Source organism: Artemia franciscana, chromosome 13 (genome assembly GCF_032884065.1).
Source record: "Artemia franciscana chromosome 13, ASM3288406v1, whole genome shotgun sequence".
Lineage (NCBI taxonomy): Eukaryota > Metazoa > Arthropoda > Branchiopoda > Anostraca > Artemiidae > Artemia > Artemia franciscana.
This window is the reverse complement of record NC_088875.1, coordinates 30,490,102-30,511,691: the sequence shown is the minus strand read 5'-3', so window position 1 is coordinate 30,511,691 and position 21,590 is coordinate 30,490,102. Positions and strand designations below refer to the sequence as shown.

At 34.6% G+C, this 21,590-nt stretch overlaps 1 protein-coding gene across 1 annotated transcript in view; it reads right to left on the bottom strand.

The window, feature by feature from the left end:
• Positions 1-423: 423 nt before the first annotated feature.
• The window catches only part of LOC136034789 ((Lyso)-N-acylphosphatidylethanolamine lipase-like), a 38,578-nt gene continuing 17,411 nt past the window's right edge, over positions 424-21,590 (bottom strand). Inside the window, exons 4-7 of the mRNA XM_065716201.1 lie at positions 20,880-21,054; positions 12,513-12,667; positions 7,243-7,360; positions 424-4,818 (exon numbers count right to left, since the gene is read on the bottom strand). Of these exons, the coding sequence (XP_065572273.1) occupies positions 4,491-4,818; positions 7,243-7,360; positions 12,513-12,667; positions 20,880-21,054 (776 nt within the window). The 3' untranslated portion in view covers positions 424-4,490. The remainder of the gene's footprint in view (positions 4,819-7,242; positions 7,361-12,512; positions 12,668-20,879; positions 21,055-21,590) is intronic.

Sequence of the window (21,590 nt, the reverse complement as noted above, 5' to 3'; positions counted from 1 at the left end):
GGTATTAAAACAAAAACCAACAATTTATCTCTTTCTCTCTGAATCTGTTCTATGGACTTAATGAATTTAGCCTCTAAGAATTCAACAGGCCTCTATAGTCGTTCAATGATAACAGTGCCTTTCTTTGAACTTTTTTTTTGTTTTGGAAAAAATATAGCTCAAAGTTGAAGACCTTTTGCGAACAGATCAGTCATTACTGTGCGTTTTATCGCCTTTCGTATAATCACGCTAGTTTGAACATTGTTTAAATTTCTCCTGTTATATATAAAAAGGCTTTCCTTTTTATGTCTGGTTGTCAATATCCAAGAGAATTACACAAAAAGCAGAAATATATTATCTATTTAAGATCCTTTGTCTTTGAACAATTGCTCACTTCTGTGAATTAGGCTTTGTGTTTTGCAATAGAGCAGAACTATGTTAAAAGACGAGTCGTACAGAATTTATTACAAATATAGAATACAAAGTTCCTCCCAAAGCTGTATAAACCGAACTAAAACGGAAGATTAGATAAACTCATAAAGACACAAAGAAACGGACAGGAAATAACAATTTTACAAAGAGAAAAATAGACAAACTAGTAAGTCATCCTAGACCTCATGAATAACTAACAGAAATTTAAAGATCAAAAATAATTTTGAATTGATGTTTTTAAGAAGATTAGAAACTACATAAAAAACACAAATGGCATAGACCTGTACAAAGTTAATAAGAATGAAAATGGGAAAGACGCTTGATTCATTCATTTGTCAACTTCAATCAAGAATTAGGTCGTTTGAGCGTGAGTTAGGTGGTATGATATATGCGTTTCGCTGATATCTGGGCCAAATATTTTTCTGAACTGATAAGAAAAAAAAAACTCAACCAACGCCAACTATCCTTGTTCTGCTAAATTAAAGAGTTAGTTAAGAAAAAAAAAATACAATTTTCAGTAGATTTTGTGTTTCATCCTTTTTACACTTTCAGTTTCAACTATGCCGAAGATACAATAGTTTATTTAGCCAAAATGGCTTTAAGAGCTATATTTGTGTTTATTTCGTCCAACTATATAACGTTCTAATCACTTTTCTAGCACTGAAAATTTTATAACTTATAACGTTAGTAAGAAAACTTACTCTCAGAAAATTTCAGTTTGGATTTAGCTCTGTTCAGTTTTAACTTTTATACCCTCTATTTTTACTTCAAGTTTTGCTTAACCTTAATAAAAACATAAATTTTGAATTCCACTTCATTTTCTAATAAGGCACAATCTCTTATTATTATTATTTTTTTGACGTGGGAAGTACATTAAGTGTTCCCACTATACGTTAGAGATCCTTCAAATATACAACAAGACTAAACAGGATTATAATAATATAGCCAAGGCCGTGTCCAGGGGAAGGGGTTACTGGGTTTGACCCCCCCCCCCTCTCTCTCTAAAATCTTTCAGACTCGTAAAAACGTAATAATAAAAAGCAAGAAAATTGGATGTGTGTCTTTAAGGTTTTGTTGTAAACTCCACCCTCCCCTGAAGAAAATCCTGGTTATGACCTTGTATATAGTACTGAATATTATTTCTTATCAACATATATGAGAAAAAAAAAGCACACAGAGATATATTGATAGCTACTAACATCCAAAAAAGTTTATTCGCTTATTCAGCCTTTTTGTTCGTAAATATTTATTGATCTAGCATGTAAAAGGTTTATCCTAAATAAACACTGCTTGTTGGACCTTTGTTTCTGACCATTTTAATGTTATTCATTTTTAGTTTTAAAGAAATAATAAATATTCATTGTTTGGCATTGCCTCCACTTTCCTTTTTATGTCTTTTCTATTTCATGATTCACATAATATTTAAAAAAAAAATAATCCGAAGGAAAAAACTAAAACCCTTTGAAATATCAGATATTTCATTTAAATCCGTAATTTAAGCCATTTTCATCAGCTAAAGATGCATTAAAAGTGGCTTTTTAACCCCCCCCCCCTTCACTGGCTCCCTTCTGTTGACTGCGACCGTGGACTACATTATTTGCTACTGTCGTTCGAACCTCTCTAGTTATATGCATTTTGATTTGTCCCTATTTAAGCCGCATTTTTACTTAATTTTTACAGACGAACAAATAAACGTTCAAATGGGTATTATATCAAAAATGTGCACAGACAAAACGGAAACAAACTAAACAGTGAAACTTCAAGAAACCATTGTTCAAACATAACATAGGGAAAGAGCATTTCTAATTGGTTAATTCAAACATTTGTTCAACATAACATAGGTTTGTTCAAACATAACATAGGGTTTATCAAACAACATAGGTTTGTTCAAACATAACATAGGGAAAGAGCATTTCTAATTGGTTAATTCATTCGGGGCTTGGTCCATACACAGTCAACTGAAATTGATTGTTGTTTTCATTCTATCCTAGCATCTTTTTAAATATAAGTAGATCCTTGTTCAAAAGCGGGAATTTTTTTTTCTCGAGTCCTAGTTCAAATCCTAAAATGTGAGCATACAGTGAACGAAGCACACTTTAAAACATTTTTATACACTGGATGATCTAAACTGGTTTGACTAATTACCTTTTAATATTAATACCTTGATACAAGTGATTCTACAAATGTCTTTCGAACAGATTTTAAGAGGAATGATTTGATAATTCCCTCTGACAATTTATTGGGATGACAGTATTGTTACAGCTCTTTAAATTTGTCAAATAAGAAAATTTAGTTTAAAGTACCGAAGAGAGTGAAAGATATAATGTCAAAATTATTATTAACTTTATTTTTTTTATTTACTATTTAAGTTTTACTAAGAACTCAATGGAGAATTAACTTTGTTTATAATTTTTTACCCATTCATATTGCCTCTGTTCATTGACCGAAGAGAACTATAAACACAATACTACCCTTTATCCATTACGCAAAAATGTATGTGCAAAATATTTCAAAAAATTGAACTGATAAAAACATATAATAAACATTCCTTTTTTCACAATCCAGGTAAGGAATTTATATTATGTACACTACCCTTCAATACACATAAAAACAGAAAAATATATTTTGGGGTTAAGATGGGTTTTTTCTTAATCAGGTCACGTTCCGTAAGATTTGTACAGTAGACATCCTCATTTGTGAGGGGGGGGGGGAGAGCGGGATAAATTTTGAAAAAGTGACCACGAAATTTCTATAATCCCTGGGATCATAAATAGATTATCTAATAAGAAAGAAAATGTTCAAGGAAAATGTCTCGCCAGAGCAAAACCTAATATTTTTCACGAAATGTTTCTGATGATTACTGGCGTAATCGTGAGATTACGCCAAATATACTAACAAATAGCTCTGTAAAACTCTCCTGATTTTTACAATTTGCACAAGACAAGTTGGCAAAAGTTAGAGGAATTGACATGCCATACAATCGAAATTTACGCGCAAGAATATTTTCTTGCTTCGGTTTCAGATCAAAACGTGCTTTCACTGAATTCAAGCTAAATTACTGCTTGAAAAAAAAAGATAAAACATAAGTTGTAGATGCAACAAAAGAAATAAAGTAAAAAATTAACAAAAATAAACTATAGATGGAAGTTAACGATGTAAGGAAAATATAGCAAATTTAAGGTACGCCTGCGTGGTTAACCTAACTTATTGTCATCCAATATGAGGCTGACAATTTGCGAACTTGTGCTGCCAAAGAAGCCACATCGAAAAAAAAAATAGCCAGGCACTCGAAGTTCGAGTGGCCACCTTTGAAATAAGCATTAAAAAACATCTAATAGCAGAGCCCATTAAATTTAACGATATCCTAGTTCCTGCTTATTAATACTGCTAATGCTAACTGAGTATTTTCTAGAAAGGCTCTTCTGAGCTATTGTATGCATTTCGGAAATAGATTTTAGGTTACATTAGAAAAGCAAGAACATAAGTCAGACGTATATACTCGATTTAGCCACACAATGGAAAGAAACAATATCTCACAGAATACCAAGAATTCTAGTTTCAGTATTATTCTACTTTATAATATATATACCATATTTCATGACAGCAGAGAAAAATTCTCCAAAGAATATCACTCAAATATTCTTTCTCACATCCGTAGGGGAGCATATGCACTCAGTTTGGAAGCCTTGACTAACATGCGGCGGTGAATTATTTATTTTTAAACTCAGATAATTTTTATTCAATTGCTTTACTATGAAAATTATATGCTACACGTTATGTGTAAATTTTACACAATAATTATATTTAAAAAATAATATAGGCGAAACTAATTCTTTTTCCTTGGCACTGTGTCTTTAAACGTGACTGAACTTGATACTCAAATTTTGACTGGACAAAGGAAAAAAAAAATATTATAGAATACCAGAAATTTGATGTGAAAAAGTAGAACAATATTTTGACTTTGTTCATTTAAGGTCACTGGATATTAATACGAGTTGAAAAAGATGACTAAAGTTAATGCATACCAAAAAGAAAATAATAATAAAAAATCGAATTGCACTATTGGTTTTTCCAATATTCTATAATTCTTCCTCAATAAGTCTATTCCTTTCCAAATCATCAATGATCACTGAGTCAGCATAACTACAAGCTTGTAGCACAAGATTATTGAATACGTCTGGCCTATCAGCATAAACATGATGACCTGATCCATCAATGAGTTGCACGTCCACAAACCTATCCTTCATTTTGTCACGTAGATATAGACCCGGATTTTTGTCAACCCAAGAGCGGGCTCCATAAATGAAAGTCAAGGAGATATCTTCATGCAGTCCTTCAATACGTTGAATCATTGGAAATTTTGCCCATCCAAATTCAGCCATCATGGCGTGAAAACCAGCTTCTCCCCTGCAACCAAGAAAAAGCTCAATAAATCAGGTTGAAAATTAAAGAAACCTACCCAATGTACACAAATTTCACGTCATTGAATGAACAACCTTAAGAATATGAGAACTGGGTGGTTGAGGGGGGGGGGGGAAACATCCAAAACCTTGTTTAAGAAACAGAGTAAAAAGTTTTGGATCTACCTGGCACCATCGTTATGAATAAAAAAAAGTAACATCAACAATAATTCCAGAGAGGAAATCATGCCCTGTTTCTGTTTATAGTCGCTTTGAAATCATTCTCAGAATTCAAGCTAAAACTGAAAACTATTATTTAAGCATAAGCAGGATAACAGAGCAGCAAGATAGCAAAGGCGACTGATCAGTCCAGATCCACCCACAAGTTGAAATACAAGCCATTCCATCTGTTAAATAAAGATTTTTCTCCTCCCCCTCCCCAAGGTACATAGCTATGCGCGTGATCAATGGTTACACATAAGAAAAAAAACTGGTAACGAAAATTTCCGCTGTAAGCTGGGTCACGCCGTAGGTACTCAACACTTGAACAGTTGTGGCGAAGAAGGTTGACCATTTCCGAAAGTTACAAAAAAAAAAACGCTATTTACAACAAAAAGGAGATGTCAAGCTTAAAACTAGATATGATCCATAAAGAAATGAAAACTAGTCCTTACACATTAAATATGGTCATAAACATCCAAGATTCCAGGAAGGTAAAAAAAGCTTGACTTGTTTACCAAGTGAAAACCAAATACGAAATTTGGCAAACAAAAAATTACCAAAAACACTATTAATAAAATTTCGTTTTGTATGCATCCTAGAAGTTTTTAATAGATGTATGCCAAGAAGAAAAAGTCTTCAAAATACAAAACATTAAATCAATCCAATCGATTTTACGCGGCTTCCTTTAAGCAAAATCACCGTTTTTCATCACCTGATCAAAACCACGTTTTTTTTCTTTAAGCAAAGTCACTTTTTTTACCTTCTAACCCAAAACTCAATTTTTTAAATCTTTCTTATTTCATGAAAGCAATTTATTTTTGAGGGTAGGGATGATTGAAAATTTTAGAAATGTCAAAATTAGATGATTACATGGAAATGTTCGAAATTATCGAATCCCGGTATTTCTAGGGGAGACACGGGCTCAAAGGACTCGCTATATATGCAAGCTTGTTCGAACCCTTTATAAAATATTCAAGTTTTTTAGCAAGCAATGTATCCTCTTTTTGAGGGAGAGGGAGGGAGAGGTACTTCTAGGGGAATCCAAATTACAGAGGTGCTTTTGAGTAATAAAGACCAAGATCGCGATTCCAGCTTGGCGAAAAATTCGTTAGACTCCTTCGATAATTTGTTGCGACCCAAACAAAAGAGCGAACCTATTTTTTTTTCTTTTTCATAAATGAGTTAAAACTTGGGGCACCCCTCAAATCGGTTTTTATCAATTAATTTCACGTGGAGAGATACATATTCATAAGAGATAGAGCAGACGGGTTATGCTCAGGATTCTCCATAATTTTACGGAGCCTATAATCTCATTTCACGCACTGTGTCCCTTTTTCCTTCGTATAACCAAAACACTACAATGATACCGACGAATTAAAAGCGAAAAACAGTAAAACTATAGAGATATTACATCATTTTCCGACTTTTCTCTTACGTCAAACAATTATTACTGATTGTTTTTCTGACTGACATATTTTAAATAAAAAAAAAAAATTATTTAATACATAGCATATAACGTTACAAAGCTGTGAAGTTTATTACAGAAATATATAACTGAATATGCCTTGAAAAAAAGCTGTCCTGGCCGAGTGGGTTGGTGCGCTGGATTCGGGATCCCTTGTCAGAGAGGACGCGGGTTCGAATCCCAGTGTACCCAATTCTTCAGTTTGGGACGGGGGTCAGTGGCGTGAGTCTGTAAGCTTAACCAGAGTCGACTCAGCTCTAAATGGGTACCTGGAGAAATTTGGGGAAGGTAAACAGGAAGGGTGTGCGAAAGCACTGGATGGCTGGCCCCCAACCCCCCATTGCACTTCCTGGCTGAAGGGCCAAGAAACGGAGACCAGCACCGCCGGTACGGACTGCAAAGTCTAATGCCGTATCCTTTACCTTTTTTTTTTTACCTTGAAAAAGCCTTTGCAGTTGTTCACCGAGTAAACGTAGAGAAGTAGACTAAATGGCGTAAATTGAAGCAGTTAGAAATTTGACCATTTTGATCAAATTTTTCACTTTTATTCGGCTTTTTTCTTATATTTGAGTTGGGAGGGGTCCTGTAATTAATTTTGCCCCAGGTACTACCCACCCTAGGAGCAGCTCTGGATTAGTCTACTCCAGCAAGTAGTCTAAATCGTGCAAGTTTATTCCTCAGATCCAGCCACTGCTCCTAGATGAAACAAAACCAACAAATTGAAAACGAAAAGAATCTACTTACGTAGGAGCTTGAGCATTACAATGATATATATAGTCAGGTATGGCAAGCTCTGCATCTGGAAAATGTCGCATAAATTTCGTAGTTATATCTGGTCTGGCTTTCCGTACTAAATAAGGACCTGGAAAAAAGGAGAAAACTAAAAACGACTTTCTTTGCAAACATACCAATACTCTTTTTCATTCAAAGATCAACTATATTTTACATTATTATATAACTATATTTACATTATTTTATATTTTACTATATTATATTATATTTAAGTACTATATTTTACATTTTTAATTATTTTCTATTCTAAAAACTAGAATACCTAATACCATAACAGGATGAAAGATTTAAATACCGTATTTCTTTTACTGGCCTTAGAGGAGCTTAAAAGTTACGTTTAGTTGTTCTTTTATATACCCAGCTGACACTTGTCAAAGCACTGAAAACAATATTAACAGTACTTTCATTAAAATCGAGTCCAAGCAGTTCACCTGAGAAGCTAAAAAATAAATAAAATGCATTGAAAACAAAGCACAATTGCATACAAATTAGACTTTGCCAACAATACACACAAATTCCCTATGACGTGTTCATGGCTCCTTTTTCTACACGCAAACCCCTCCAATTCATTAATTTCGGAAACAGTTAGTGAGCCATCTAGAAAAGAAACATGAAAATGAAAGTACAAGGATATTAACAGACAGAATGACCCAAAAATATACTTGAAAAACACCTACATATAAAAATGTTTAGATTTAGATCTAAATATGTATAATAAAATCTAAACAAAACATCTAAAAAAAAGAATTTAACAGCAAACAGTGGTTACGAAAATTGGTAGGAATAGACTGTTATTGAGTTTTATAACTACATAATCTAAGGATATTATGTATATTAGCCTTAAATATTAGCCTAAGGCTAATAATAGGTATGGGATAATTCTAACTCCTTACTTTTACAGAATAGGTATTGAATACAAAACATCTTAAGAAAAAGGTATCTAACGAAACAACTTAAACTACCTCTTAGCACATTCCAAGCAGGGGTGTTATTTGCTATGGGGCAGGGGGACAACTTCCCCTCGAAACCCAAGTTTGCCCCCCCGCTCCAGGCCTCAGCCAGCCCCCCTCCGGCTGAAATTTAATTTCTGCAAAAAAATCTTATCAAAATTAAGATAAGCCTGCATAATTCACGTATCCAGAGAAGCAGGTCAGTTTTCTTTAGTATATCTTTGCATTTATGGTAATATATGACTCATTTGTCAGTTTTCACTGTCATTTTCACTTGATTTGGGAAAACCGGCTCTAACTTTGTCCACCCCCGTAATTTTGACAAAATTACGCCACTGATTCCAAGTAATCAGTTTTTTTTATTAATCTGCTAATTGCTTTATCTTTATAAAGTGTAAATTAGTATCACAGTGTGCGCAAGTGTCAAACGAGTCTACCTATGGTACAAATAAATGAGCTTTTTAGGCCTAGGCCAAAAGCTTCTGGGACTCTACAATATTCAGTTACACAATTGAAGATTCTAGATCAATCCGACAACAGTCAAACCACGATTTTACTTTATTTTAAGATAGCATGTGGATTTACAGTTAGCCTTAATTATGAGAATGCCATCGACATCAAATTACGAAAGTAAACAATATGAAACAAATTACGAAAGTAAAAAAAGAAGACCGTGGAGAGAAAGTTTCTTATTATGCACATTTGAAACCTTCACTCTTAATCTATAACAAACTCTTGTGAACTTTCAGACACCTACATTACCCTCAGCAGTGCATCAGCTTATGATGATCTATATCCATGTTATAAAGCTATGCTATGTAATACTCCCATTACTTTGTTTTGGAACAGCAGGAATATCCCCTTTTTTTTATCAAAGCGTTCCTCAGCCAAAAAGCAACCAGTTGTGATGACGATCTTTCATAATTATTTTCCTCGTTTCAATAGAAACAAAGAGTTAGGGTCCACACTTTCTCCCGAAAAACTAAGAAAATGTCATATCTTAAAGAAAATCTCAGAAAAAAGACCATGATAATTTTTTTTCAGGGCGATCAATTCTGGACGACGAACTTTAACATTGACTTCCCAGGCAGCAAAATTTTAGAAATAGATTATTAATAAGCTGAGAACCTATTTGTTTTGTTTCGAACGGCACCTATGTTAAGGGTGAGGGCGCAACCTTACAGAACTTCAATACCACGAAAAACAGAAAAGAAACAAAAAAGACTGAACGTATATAAATTGAGGAAAACTTTGAAGATGTCACATAAAAATTGTAATAAAAAAACATGGAAAATCGTAAGAACTTTAAAAATCATATCACAGAGAATGTCAGAAATGGACCAAATATAATAGCCACTATCAAACTCAAGTCTTAAGCAACCATCAATCGTCCTGGTTTGAGGCTGAAAACGGCTTGACATTAGAAGATAGGGTTTTAAAGTTTGTTAAATTTGTTCTTCTTTTTTTTTCAAACAACAGTGTTATTGAGTTAATTGAGGGGGCATCCCTAGCCCTAGGAGTCATGTGCTCTTTGTTGAGTATAAGATTATTAAGCCCGAGCATCAATATCACCATAAAGAAAAAAACTACATACATCACTATTCCACGGAATTTTCGTATACATAAGAAAAAAAAAAGGAAAAACACATATAGGGCTCCAAAATAAGCATGAAATGCAAAAACCACTTCTCTATTTGACGAATAGCTATTTTCAGAAAGTGAAATTTTGTTTTCTGCACCAGGTCTTTTTCGTATTACTTATCTCAGAATATTCGTAAAACATTGTCCATTGAAGCGCTAAAAAACTGATACAAAAACCTTTCCTCTTGGCTTCAACTACTTTGGAAGGTAATTTCTATGAGTCATTTGACGGTTCTTTTCTCTCTAGTAAACAGTAGCAAATCCGAGTAGGTGTTCAGTCAGTAGTGAGGCCATTAGTTGTCGTAATTCGATCCAGTAGTCATGAGTCGAAGGTTAGAGCTCGTGAATTTTTTTTTCAAATCCTTTCAATAGAATTGAAAAGCCATAGTTTGAAAGTAGTTTTAAATGAGACACACTTATAAAATGAGATCTTTTAAATGGGAAACACTTAGAAAATGAGATCTTTCAAATGAGACACATTTATAAAATGAGATCTTTTAAATTAGACACACTTATAAAATGAGATCTTTTAAATGAGACACACTTATAAAATGAGATCTTTTAAATGAGACACACTTATAAAATGAGATATAGAATACAATTTATTTCGGCAGAAAATCCTTGATAGATGATTGAAAGATTCTTGTCTGAACGCGTTCTATTTCCGATTGTAGACAAATACTGGGCACATAATGTGCAAAGCTTTTTTTCTTTAACTTTCCTAAAATTATTTATCTATATGTTACTTTTGAGATCAGGGGCGTAATTTGCAATGGAGCAGGAGGGCAACTACCCCCTCCAGACCCCAATTTGTTCCCTCCTCCAATTGAAATTTACTCTGTTCAAAAATGTTTTCGAAACTAAGATGAACCTACATAATTCAAACATTCAGGGAAAAGGTTCAGTTTCTTTAGTACATCTTTGCCTTTATGGTTTGATGTTATGGTTCATTTTTCACTATCCTTTTCACTTGATTTGGGAAAATTGGCTCCAACTTTGCCCTCCCCCCAGGATTTTTGACGAAATTACGCCGATGTTTGAGATACGCATGGCATTAGCAATTTCCCGGTCTTTAACTCATACAATGGCTTAAAGTAAAGCATAGGTTTGTTACATAGCTTCTGGCTAAGATACAACTTTTCGACGCATAACTGTTTCTGCCAATCTAATGATAAACTGCAGAAATGACAATGTAAGTATCACCATGGTAAACTTTTTGTCACCATTCGGCATTAAAATTAACTACTTGATGTCACCACCAGTGGTGAATTTAGAAGGAGGAAGGGCAAATTACATACTCCGAGCCTGGCCTGTCCTTTTATACATCCATTTAGATTCTATACTTTACTGCAATGCCTATGATCTAAGTAACTTCCTTAACGGAGAGCTGTCATTCATTCGGCGTTTGGTCAGGTTGGAGAGTAACCTTTATCGGTACTATTTGATTTCGTGCGACTTGTCGATATTCAAAAAGAAAATGGAATATGTTGACTACTGTCATAATGGCTAATTGACTGTTAACAGTTTCTCAACTTTTTTTATGTGAGTGAAAAAGAGTGCATTTACTTAATACAGACGCTGTATTGATTCCTAATGTTTGCATTGTTGAAGCAAGAATAGAAGCAAAAACTCATTTCATCTCATGAGCTTCATTACAAAACCCTTTTAGCCAATAATATTTAAGCAGAAGGTCAGTTGTTTTTATTTTTAATCCAATCACTCAGCTCCATCTTCATTTTATTGATGATCCTGTATTGGTCGATATTACAACGAAGCTGCAAGCCAATAGGTAGTTCTGTTTCACTGAAACTAGTTCTCTGAAACACCTTCCTTAGATACTCGATATGTGTGAAAGATGCTTTTTTTCCAATTCCGCATTCACTCTTGGTTCCATTCTCCATCATCTCCATTGCTTTAGTTTAGTATACATAAAGCGTTAATTACGAAGGCTAAAGCGGCTGCAATCATGCCGTCAAGATCGGATGGGACACGACAAACTGAATAGGCTCGCACACATAGATATCCCTTCCAATGCTCAGATGGACATTGAAAATATTTTAAGCGTCTTTGGGAAGGAATCGAGAGGCATAAGAATACAACAAGCATTTACGATGTTTATGTCACTTTGTAGTTGAGACTTTTCTATAGCTCTTCTATTTTCATTAGTGTAACTTTTTTGTAACAGAATACTTAACAAGCTATATTACTCATAAGGTCCTTTAATTTCGATAATTTTCAGTTAGCCACCCCCTGCCCCACTCTAAGCGTTAATAGTAAATACACCACTGATCATCATTGTCAACTACAAACAGTTCAACACTAAAACTTTCTAGCCTTCATGTTCTAGAATAGGTATTTGTTGAGACACTTAACAGAATTGCAAGGATTCCCTTGAGAGTAGATGAGAGTCAAGTATAGAATACAACACCGGCTTATTTACTGAATATTGCATCAATTGACCATAAAAACTTTATATTTTATGGATCTGCAGCACATGACAGTTAAGTAACCACTCAGCAACAAGACTTGATAGTCCGTATTTATTTGGACTGTCAAGCAGACAATTAAAGGTGTTTCAAAAATAAGGATATGGCCAACATCTAAACAAGTTGATAGAACGTAAAATATTACCTAAGGGCCCACTAACTCGTACTGGTGCTAAGGGGCTAAACGAAGATAGAACGAAGCGTAAACCACGAGCCCACCAGGGCATCTTGTTTAAAAATTCATTATGAGTAGGCTTCACAGGAAAACCCCATGGGTCGGCCAAAATGAGATGCTTGACACTGAAAAAAAGTAGAAAATATCACTGCAAATGCCATCAAAACAAGAAACTTTTGCTTAATTTTAGTATGAATGAATTAATCAGCCATGTCAAGATTTAGAGACTGTGATTGCACTATTCATTTTTGTTCCAAATATTTCGAGAAAAACAAATTATGAAAACGTTATTTTGCTTGGTTTTATATTCTAAGGCCCTTCGATACCATAGAAGATTACCCTATCCCATCCATTATAAATTTTTTTTAGTTTGCGTGGCCAAACTATTCAGAAACAATTGGGCAGTCTTGCCGCAACTTGTATAGCTTTGAAAATAGATCCAAATAAACGACTGAAAATTAAAAGCCAACACTTACTTTCTCAGTAATCTTAGAAATACCGTTTAACTTCTCCCGTTTTGTGCCGATGATAGAGAGATTCAGATTTAATGAAGCTAAAATCATTAGAAAGCGTGAATTTGGTTTTTTTCAACTAAACGAAGCAGAATTTTCTTTTCAAAGTTCAGGAAACGGGAGTCCCTAAAAATATTCTTCTTGAAAAACATTAAAAATCCGGTCAAGAGAAGTACCTTTGAACAATTTGGAGCTTTGGAAGTTTCCTTTTGTGCTAACCACACTATTTATGTTGTATGTACATTGAATAGACAGCACTTTACTTAATAATTAGTAGAAGATCACACATTATCTTTGTTTTAAACTAGCCTTTCGTAAACTTTCCGAAATTGTGACAAACTTAGGGTTCCCTATCAATTTGAAAAATAAAAAGGTTTGGAAGTTTCTCGTTGTGCAAGGAAAATTGCTTTCTGTTTGAGACTGTCAGCCAACGCTGAGACTCAGAAAATGACTTTTATGGTATGGAACGGTCTTAAATCCATCAGAAAATTAAATCATTATTCCCAAAAAAGGAATTAAGATTTTGCTACGTAATATAAAGTTACATAAACACAGCAGGCTTTTACAGTTTTTCCTTGTTTCCATTTGTTACTATATGAAAATCATAAAAATGCCTCAATTCCTCTTCATGGCAGTTAAATACATACCAACATTGCATTAAATATCCTAACCGGGTTTGTACGAACATAAGTAAACATAATTCTGTAATTGCATCCTTTTTTGTAGGTTCATTTTGATTCACAAGGAGTAAAAAAAATTACTGTTCTTCTTCTTTAAATGCCATTTCAAGATACACAAAAGATGTTTAAATAATCACTAACAAGAAATAGAAGAAAGTGATGACCGAGAGAGTGTAATTGGAGTCGTCCATATGACAGTTCTCTGGCGTAATGAGAGCAGCCTACCACGCACCTTAAACTTTAGATCCACAAAAGCTGGAAACAAAGAAAAAAGTTTTCAGTCTTACTAACTCGCAACAAAACCTAAGTGCCTTTCATTTTAATTCTTAGAATTTCAGCAGACAAGCTATGTTTAGAACTATAAATATGACTTCTATTTCAACAATGTCATCGACCTAACACACAAATAAAAATTTTCTGTCTACGAGGCACAAAATAAACAGCTTTAAATAAACGTCTCAGCCTTCAAGGCCAAAAGAAGTCTAGACCCATTTTCCTTAAACTTGATCAAGACAAGGTAATTTCATTCACAAATTCATCTAATAATACGCGTAAATACAAGTAAAATGAAAACATGGTACACATAAAAGGCATACTTCTTGAGAATTAGGATGCAAAACCAAATTCTACTAAGCTCGCTCGAAGCAGGTATTTATAGCTAACGGGGTTCTATCTCTTACGACTGAGCCTACTTTTGGTTTAAGTAGGCACCCAAGCACCAATTTATAACATTTTCAGAATCAAAAGGATCCTTTTGTCTCTCTGGCAAGGGGTTCTATTTCACTATCTATGCAGTGATATTACTAAAATACGATTCAAGATTTGAGCATTAATCCCTTTGACCCCAGAAGATCAATATTTTTCAAATCCAAACCAACTCTTCTTACGGTGCTATCAAGTCTACATATCCAATCCTTGCTGGGTTCTCCCAACCACCAAAGGAGGACAATGTAATTAAGAAAGACAATTTAAACTAAATAAATTGTTGATTAATTTAATCAACAATTAGGAAGAAGACCTTCGACTTCTGCAATGCCATGTTTCTTATTTGATTTTGTCTTATTTTGCAATATAAAAATGTTTTATACTTATTTTTTACTTTCAAATTTTAGTTGAAAATATTGTATTGTCCGTTAAATTTTTACTCATTTATTAACTAGTACTACTACGACCACTACTACTACTACTACTAAAAACTCACTGCGGCACCAAGCCACCAGAGGCCAACATGGCTACCCAAGCTCCTTCTTCATCCCAGTCTATTCAAAGCCTCCCACTTCACACCCTCCCAGGAAGTTTCTATTTGCCTTAAATCATTCTTTATGACGTTCTGCCACTCCAACTGAGGACGCCCTGCTTTTCGTTTAGCTGAGGATGGTAGACCAAAAAGAATAATCTTTGGCAATCTGTCATCCTTCATCCGTAGAACCTGCCCTAGCCACTCAACCTTTCTCTCATTATAGCCCAAGAAAACAGGATTGAGTCGAACTTTTCATGCAGCCTAGTGTTTGAAATACGGTCAGTCAGTCGGATTGTTCGGGTACCCGAAACAATCCGTAGGTAATTTCTCTAGCAGATCTTCATTCGTTTTTGGGAGCAATCAACTCAAAACCATGCTGGATCAGTGTCACCACTGTAGGTTCTAATATACTAATCTTCGTTCACAGATTTATCTTCCTATTCTTCCAAACTTTTTCAATTGTGAAAATACGCCACGGGCCTTGGCTATTTCACTTTTAACATTTTCACTGCACCCACCGTCATTTCTAATCATACCAGATAGGTAAGTGAAACTGTCCACTCGATCGATCTTTTCGTCACCCACCGCAACCTTTTCATCTTCACTTATTCGACTTAATCTTCTTAACACTAAATTTCAAACCTATTCTAGCACCTTGAACTCGCAAAACCTCTAAAAGTTCATTCATTTTACTCACGCTTTCATCTAGGATGCCTAATCCATCAGCATAATACGAGTTCAGGAGAGTTTTATTTCTCCATTTGATTAAGTGTTTTCCCATTGCCTTTACTACGTTCCTTGAGACAAAGTCCATCATAATAATCCATATTACTGGGGACAGAAAACAACCCTGCTTAATTCCTGATAAACCAGCTACTAGCCTTTATTTCCTACCTTAAGCACAGCAGTGCAAACTCGTACAAAGCACTAGTCATTTTAATAAATTTGTCTGGTATACCATACAAGGATAAGACCTTAGCTAAAGCTCTTCTATAAACAGATTGAACCCTTGCTCATAATCTATAAAACTGAGGACTAAAGGTGTTTGATGACTCAGACACTTTTCAATTATTAATCTAAGAGTGATAATTTTGTCGATACATCCTCTTTTTATTAACTAGCATAGTTAATGACGTAATACATCCCTACTTATTGTACTTGCTATTAAAAGGTAAAGTCTCACGTTGGAAGTCCTAAAGATGAAATATCTGATGTGTAATTTCGTTTTTGGGAGTCATGGCTTTTTGAACCGCTAGATAATTTGGTTTTTTATGGCTTGAACACTTTTTGTAAAGCTAGAGTACGATAAATATAAAAACCACAACCTTTCAGACTTAAAAAGTTAGATCCTTTCAGACTTAAAAAGTTAGATGGCTATATTCATAAGTTACATATTCCTTACAACTCAAATATTATATAATAGGCCCCAGGGCAATAACTAATTTAATTAGGTTCAGTCATTCATTTGAAAATGATATACATCCGATCATTTGAGACAATTTCCTAAATAATTTGTGACAAATTCTTGGCCAAAAAGTGCAACTTATCTATTTATACGAGGTTTTCATAGCAGCTGTAGTACTAGTATTAGCCGTAGTAATCTTAGCAGCCATACTGAATTCAGTGTATTTAGTTAGTCAAAATAGTCGGAGCGTTCACAGCACTCGGAGTAGCGGTAGAGTGTTACAGTTAAATCTAAGTCTAAGAGAGTTTACCTTCCCATTTGAAACTCTATTCTCCCATAGCCTTTGCCGGTCCCCTTAGGACAAAGAACATCAAAATAACATATATAAATGGGATAGGATACAGTCTTGATTTTCTTCAGATTCTAATCCGACCAACTACTAATCTGTCTTCCAATACTATCCACAACCTACATTATTAGTTTAAAATCATCATCTGGTATACCATACGAGGATAGTGTCTTCACTAAGGCTTTTCAATCAAAGGAATCGAATTCCATAGGAAGACTAAAGGGAACTGATGATTTACTACTTTCTAAAATATTAATCTGAGAGGGCAAATTTTACCAATGCAACTCAATATAAGCCGCTAGTAATTCAAGTAATTTAATCGTTCAATTCCTTTCGAATGATTAGCAGCCAATCAATTGAGATAATTTTTTATCTGGTTCCTGAATAATCATCGCATAGTCAGCTTGAATCACGTGACCTGATCTTGTTAAATATTAAATAGAAAAAAAGTTTTTTGAAATGAAGGTAAGGAGCGACATTAAAACTTAAAACGAACAGAAATTACTCTGTATATGAAAGGGGCTTTTCCTCCTCGACACCCCGCTCCTTACGCTAAAGTTTTTTATTGTTTTAAAAAGTAGAGTTGCGAGAAAGAATCAAACTTTAGCGCAAGGAGCGGGGTGTCGAGGAGGAAAAGCCCCTTTCATATACGGAGTAATTTCTGTTCGTTTTAAGTTTTAATGTCGCTCCTTACTTTCATTTCAAAAAACTTTTTTTTTTATTTAATTTCTGAAAGTTTTTGAATTAATGCATGTCTGATTTTGGCTCTCCGTACATAAATTATTAAAATGAAATTTGCATATTAATTCTTTTTTTGGCTAAATGGCTTTCTCTTAGTTTTGATCAGACGATTTTGAAAAATAAGGGGTGGGGAAGGAGGCCTAGTTGCCCTCCAATTTTTCGGTTACTTAAAAAGGCAACTAGATCTTTTAATTTTTAACGAAAGTTTTTATTAGTAAACAAAATACGTAACTTAAGAATTAACTTACGTAACAAACTTTTATATTCTTATATTTTTGATTATATATATGAGAGGGTTGGTCCCCTCGTTAATACCTTGCTCTTCACACTAAATCTTGTTTTGTCCCAATTCTTTAAGAATGACCCCTGAATCAGAAAGGCCGTAGCTTTAAGTTTTAAGTTTTAATGCTTCTTCTTACTTTCAATTGAAAAAACTTTTTCATGTTTATATTTTCATTGTTTTTTTTTATAGTAATGCTAGAAAGTCCTGCGCCCTTTTCATTGAATTTCTCTTCCCCCATGAAATATTCCTCCAAGGAAAGATCCTCCCATATAGCCCCCTCCCCTGAACCCCATACCCAAACCAAAAAAAAATCCCCTTGATAACGTCGGTACACTTCCCAGTAACTATTGCTGTATGTAAACATTGGTCAAAGTTTGTAACTTGCAGCCCCTCCCCCAAAGACATAGTTATTATGGTTTTCGACTATGCGGAACAAAATGGCTACCTCAAAATTTTGATCCGTTGACTTTTGGAAAAAAAAGCGTGGGAGGGGGCCTAGGTGCCCTCCAATTTTTTGTCACTTAAAAAGGGCACTATAACTTTTTATTTCCGTTAGAATGAACCCTCTCGCAACACTCTAGGACCACTTGGTCGATACGATGACCCCTGGAAAAAAAAAAAAAAAAAACACGCACCCGTGATTTGTCTTCTGGCAAAAAATACGAAATTCCACATTTTTATAGATTGGACCTTGAAATTTTTTCTATAGGGTTCTCTGATACACTGAATGCGATGGTGCGATTTTCGTTAAGATCCTATGACTTTTAGGGGGTGTTACCCCCTATTTTCCAAAATAAGGAAATTTTCTCAGGCTCGTAACTTTTGATGACAAAGACTAAATTTGATGAGACGTATATATTTAAAATCAGCATAAAAATCCGATTCTTTTGATATATCTTTTAGCATCGAAATCTGTTTTTAATCCGTTTTTTAGAGTTTCGTTTACTATTGAACCGGGTCGCTCCTTACTACAGTTCGTTACCACGAACTGTTTGATTCCCATATTCGGTTAAGTTTCACTCTAATTGTTATGGAAATATTCAAACCCGCTTGGAAGTGCGTCAAGGTGGTGTTCTTTCACCGTATCCTTTCAGTATTTGTATCCGCAGTGTGTTATACAAAATAATGCCCTTTCTTTTTTGTAATTTGGTAAATGTCTCTTGTATTGCATATGCGGATGATATACTTCTTTTAAGTCGTTCTAGATCTAGCCTCTCGAATTCCGTATCATCTATTTCAAAACATTTCAAAACTGTTGGTCTGTCATTGAATATTGATAATTGTGAGTACCTAGTCTTTAATGCAAAGTCTATGCCCATTTGAAATCCGCGTTCTAACTTCTCCATCCATTGTGTCTCTGATTTGCGGCGGTCAAGCATTCATATTTATTGGAATCTACAAGCTTTTAGGATCAATATTGTACGGCATATTAAAGAAAACTTAAAGCAGGTTATGGTAAAATAGTAGCTAATCGTGGTCATTATTATCGAAAAGCGCTTGCATTGCTATACACTAGTTTTTGCGACCATTCAATACTTTTCCTATCTGGTATTTCACCTATCCTGAAAAAAAGACAAGATCTGGCTGAATTGTGTATATTATATTTCCGCTATTGTAAGTTTCTGTTTCATTTACCCCGGTCTTATAGGAAAAAAAAAATAATTCGGTATTTCGGGGCTTCTGACATTATTACTCCTTTGCGGAAGTTAGGCTCAAAATTGGAAAAGGATTATATTTTTTCTCTGGGCCCCTTCCACCTCTTAGTTCGTTTATTTTCCCGTTAGTTTTCACCTGTCTTCGCTTTATAGTCGTGTTATCTCTTAGCAGTTCTTTCGTTAGTTGAGTTATGGTTGTGGTATATATGTTTTATCGCTCGTATAGTTGTGTTATTTTCAAATTATACTCATAATAGAGAGGCTCCGAACACCCAGCATTGTATATTAAGCTCTGAATTTGATGTTTTTTTCTAACGTGACCAGATTCGCCATGCGCCCTGCGCCCTTTTCATTGAATTTTTCTTCCCCCATGACATATTTCTCCAAGGAAAGATCCTCCCACATAGCCCCCTCCCCCCAACCCTACCCCCAAAACCAAAAAAAATCCCCCTGAAAACGTCTGTACACTTCCCAATAACCATTATTATATGTAAACACTGGTCGAAGTTTGTAACTTGCAGCCCCTCCCCCAGGGACTGTGGGGGAGTAGGTCATCCCCAAAGACATAGTTATTATGGTTTACGACTATGCTGAACAAAATGGCTATCTCAAAATTTTGATCCGTTGACTTTGGGAAAAAAATGAGCGTGGGAGGGGGCCTAGATGCCCTCCAATTTTTTGGTCACTTAAAAAGGGCACTAGAACTTTTCATTTCCGTTAGAATGAGCCCTCTTGCGACATTCTAGGACCACTTGGTCGATACGATGACCCCTGGGGAAAAGAAAAAAAAAAACAAAAAAAAAAACAAACAAACAAACAAATAAACACGCACCCGTGATTTGTCTTCTGGCAAAAAATACAAAATTCCACATTTTTGTAGATAGGAGCTTGAAACTTCTACAGTATGGTTCTCTGATACGCTAAATCTGATGGTGTCATTTTCGTTAAGATCCTACAACCTTTAGGGGGTGTTTCCTCCTATTTTCCTAAATAAGACAAATTTTCTCAGGCTCGTAACTTTTGATGGGTAAGACTAAACTTGATGAAACTTATATATTTAAAATCAGCATTAAAATGCGATTCTTTTGATATTAGATATCAAATTGATATCAAAATTCAATTTTTTAGAGTTTTGGTTACTATTGAGCCGGATCGCTCCTTACTACAGTTCGTTACCACGAACTGTTTGATTCAAGCTGACTACATTAAAGCGAAAAATAACCGAGAAATGAATTACAACTGTACAAGAAATCAGAGGGATAATATACTTTGGGTTAAAAGCAAACAAGCACACGATATCGAACATGAGCTGACATAATAAAAAAAAGAGGACAAAATCGTGTTCATCTGACATTTTTTTATGCAAGCATAAGTAAACTGCGACAGAAGAATGCAACTTTTGCTCTGTCGCGATTATTATGCAAGAGCCCAAGATGCTCGTCCTTGAGAGAGAAAAAAACTTAAAAACTCACGGATCAGGATATCTTAATGCATAGGAAGAAGCAAGAAATCCTCCCATACTGTGACCAAGAAGAATGACTTTTTCCAAGCCCATTATCTTTCGCCATTCCTCTAAAGAATCAATAAATTGGTTCTCAGCTTCTAGTGGATCTTTGCTGAAAAATGGACGCGAACTCCTAGCAAATCCTAAAATAATTAGAGCTATCATCGCGTCCAGAGTCAAAATTTATTACTTTTTTATGGTCTACAGGCAGGGTTTAGAGAGACAAAAATCAAGAAAATGTGAACACATACAGACTATCTCAATATAAAGCCTAACATAAAAAAATTAACGGCTGATATATAACGTGCCGCAAAACGTATAAATATTTCTGATATATAGGAAAAGGAATTGCACAATAGTCCTTATGGTGATGCTTCATAAAAACAGAGAGAGGATACAAATTTGTATCTCTTCCTCTCATATTTCCTTCCTTGTACTTGTTTTTTCTCCTCAAACCGTTACAATTAAAAATTCCTAATCTTACAGAAGAATGCAATATATGAAAAATTCTTTAGGTTTTGCTGATTTATTAATCTGTTTAAACCAAGACAGAAGATTGTCATTAGGAGTTACTTGCAGCAAAAATTCCTAAAACTGAAGGGAGGGAACTCTATTTTTAAGAGAAACTTAACAACCTAAACAGGCATTTAGTTAAGCGCCAGTGAGGAGAAAGGAGGGA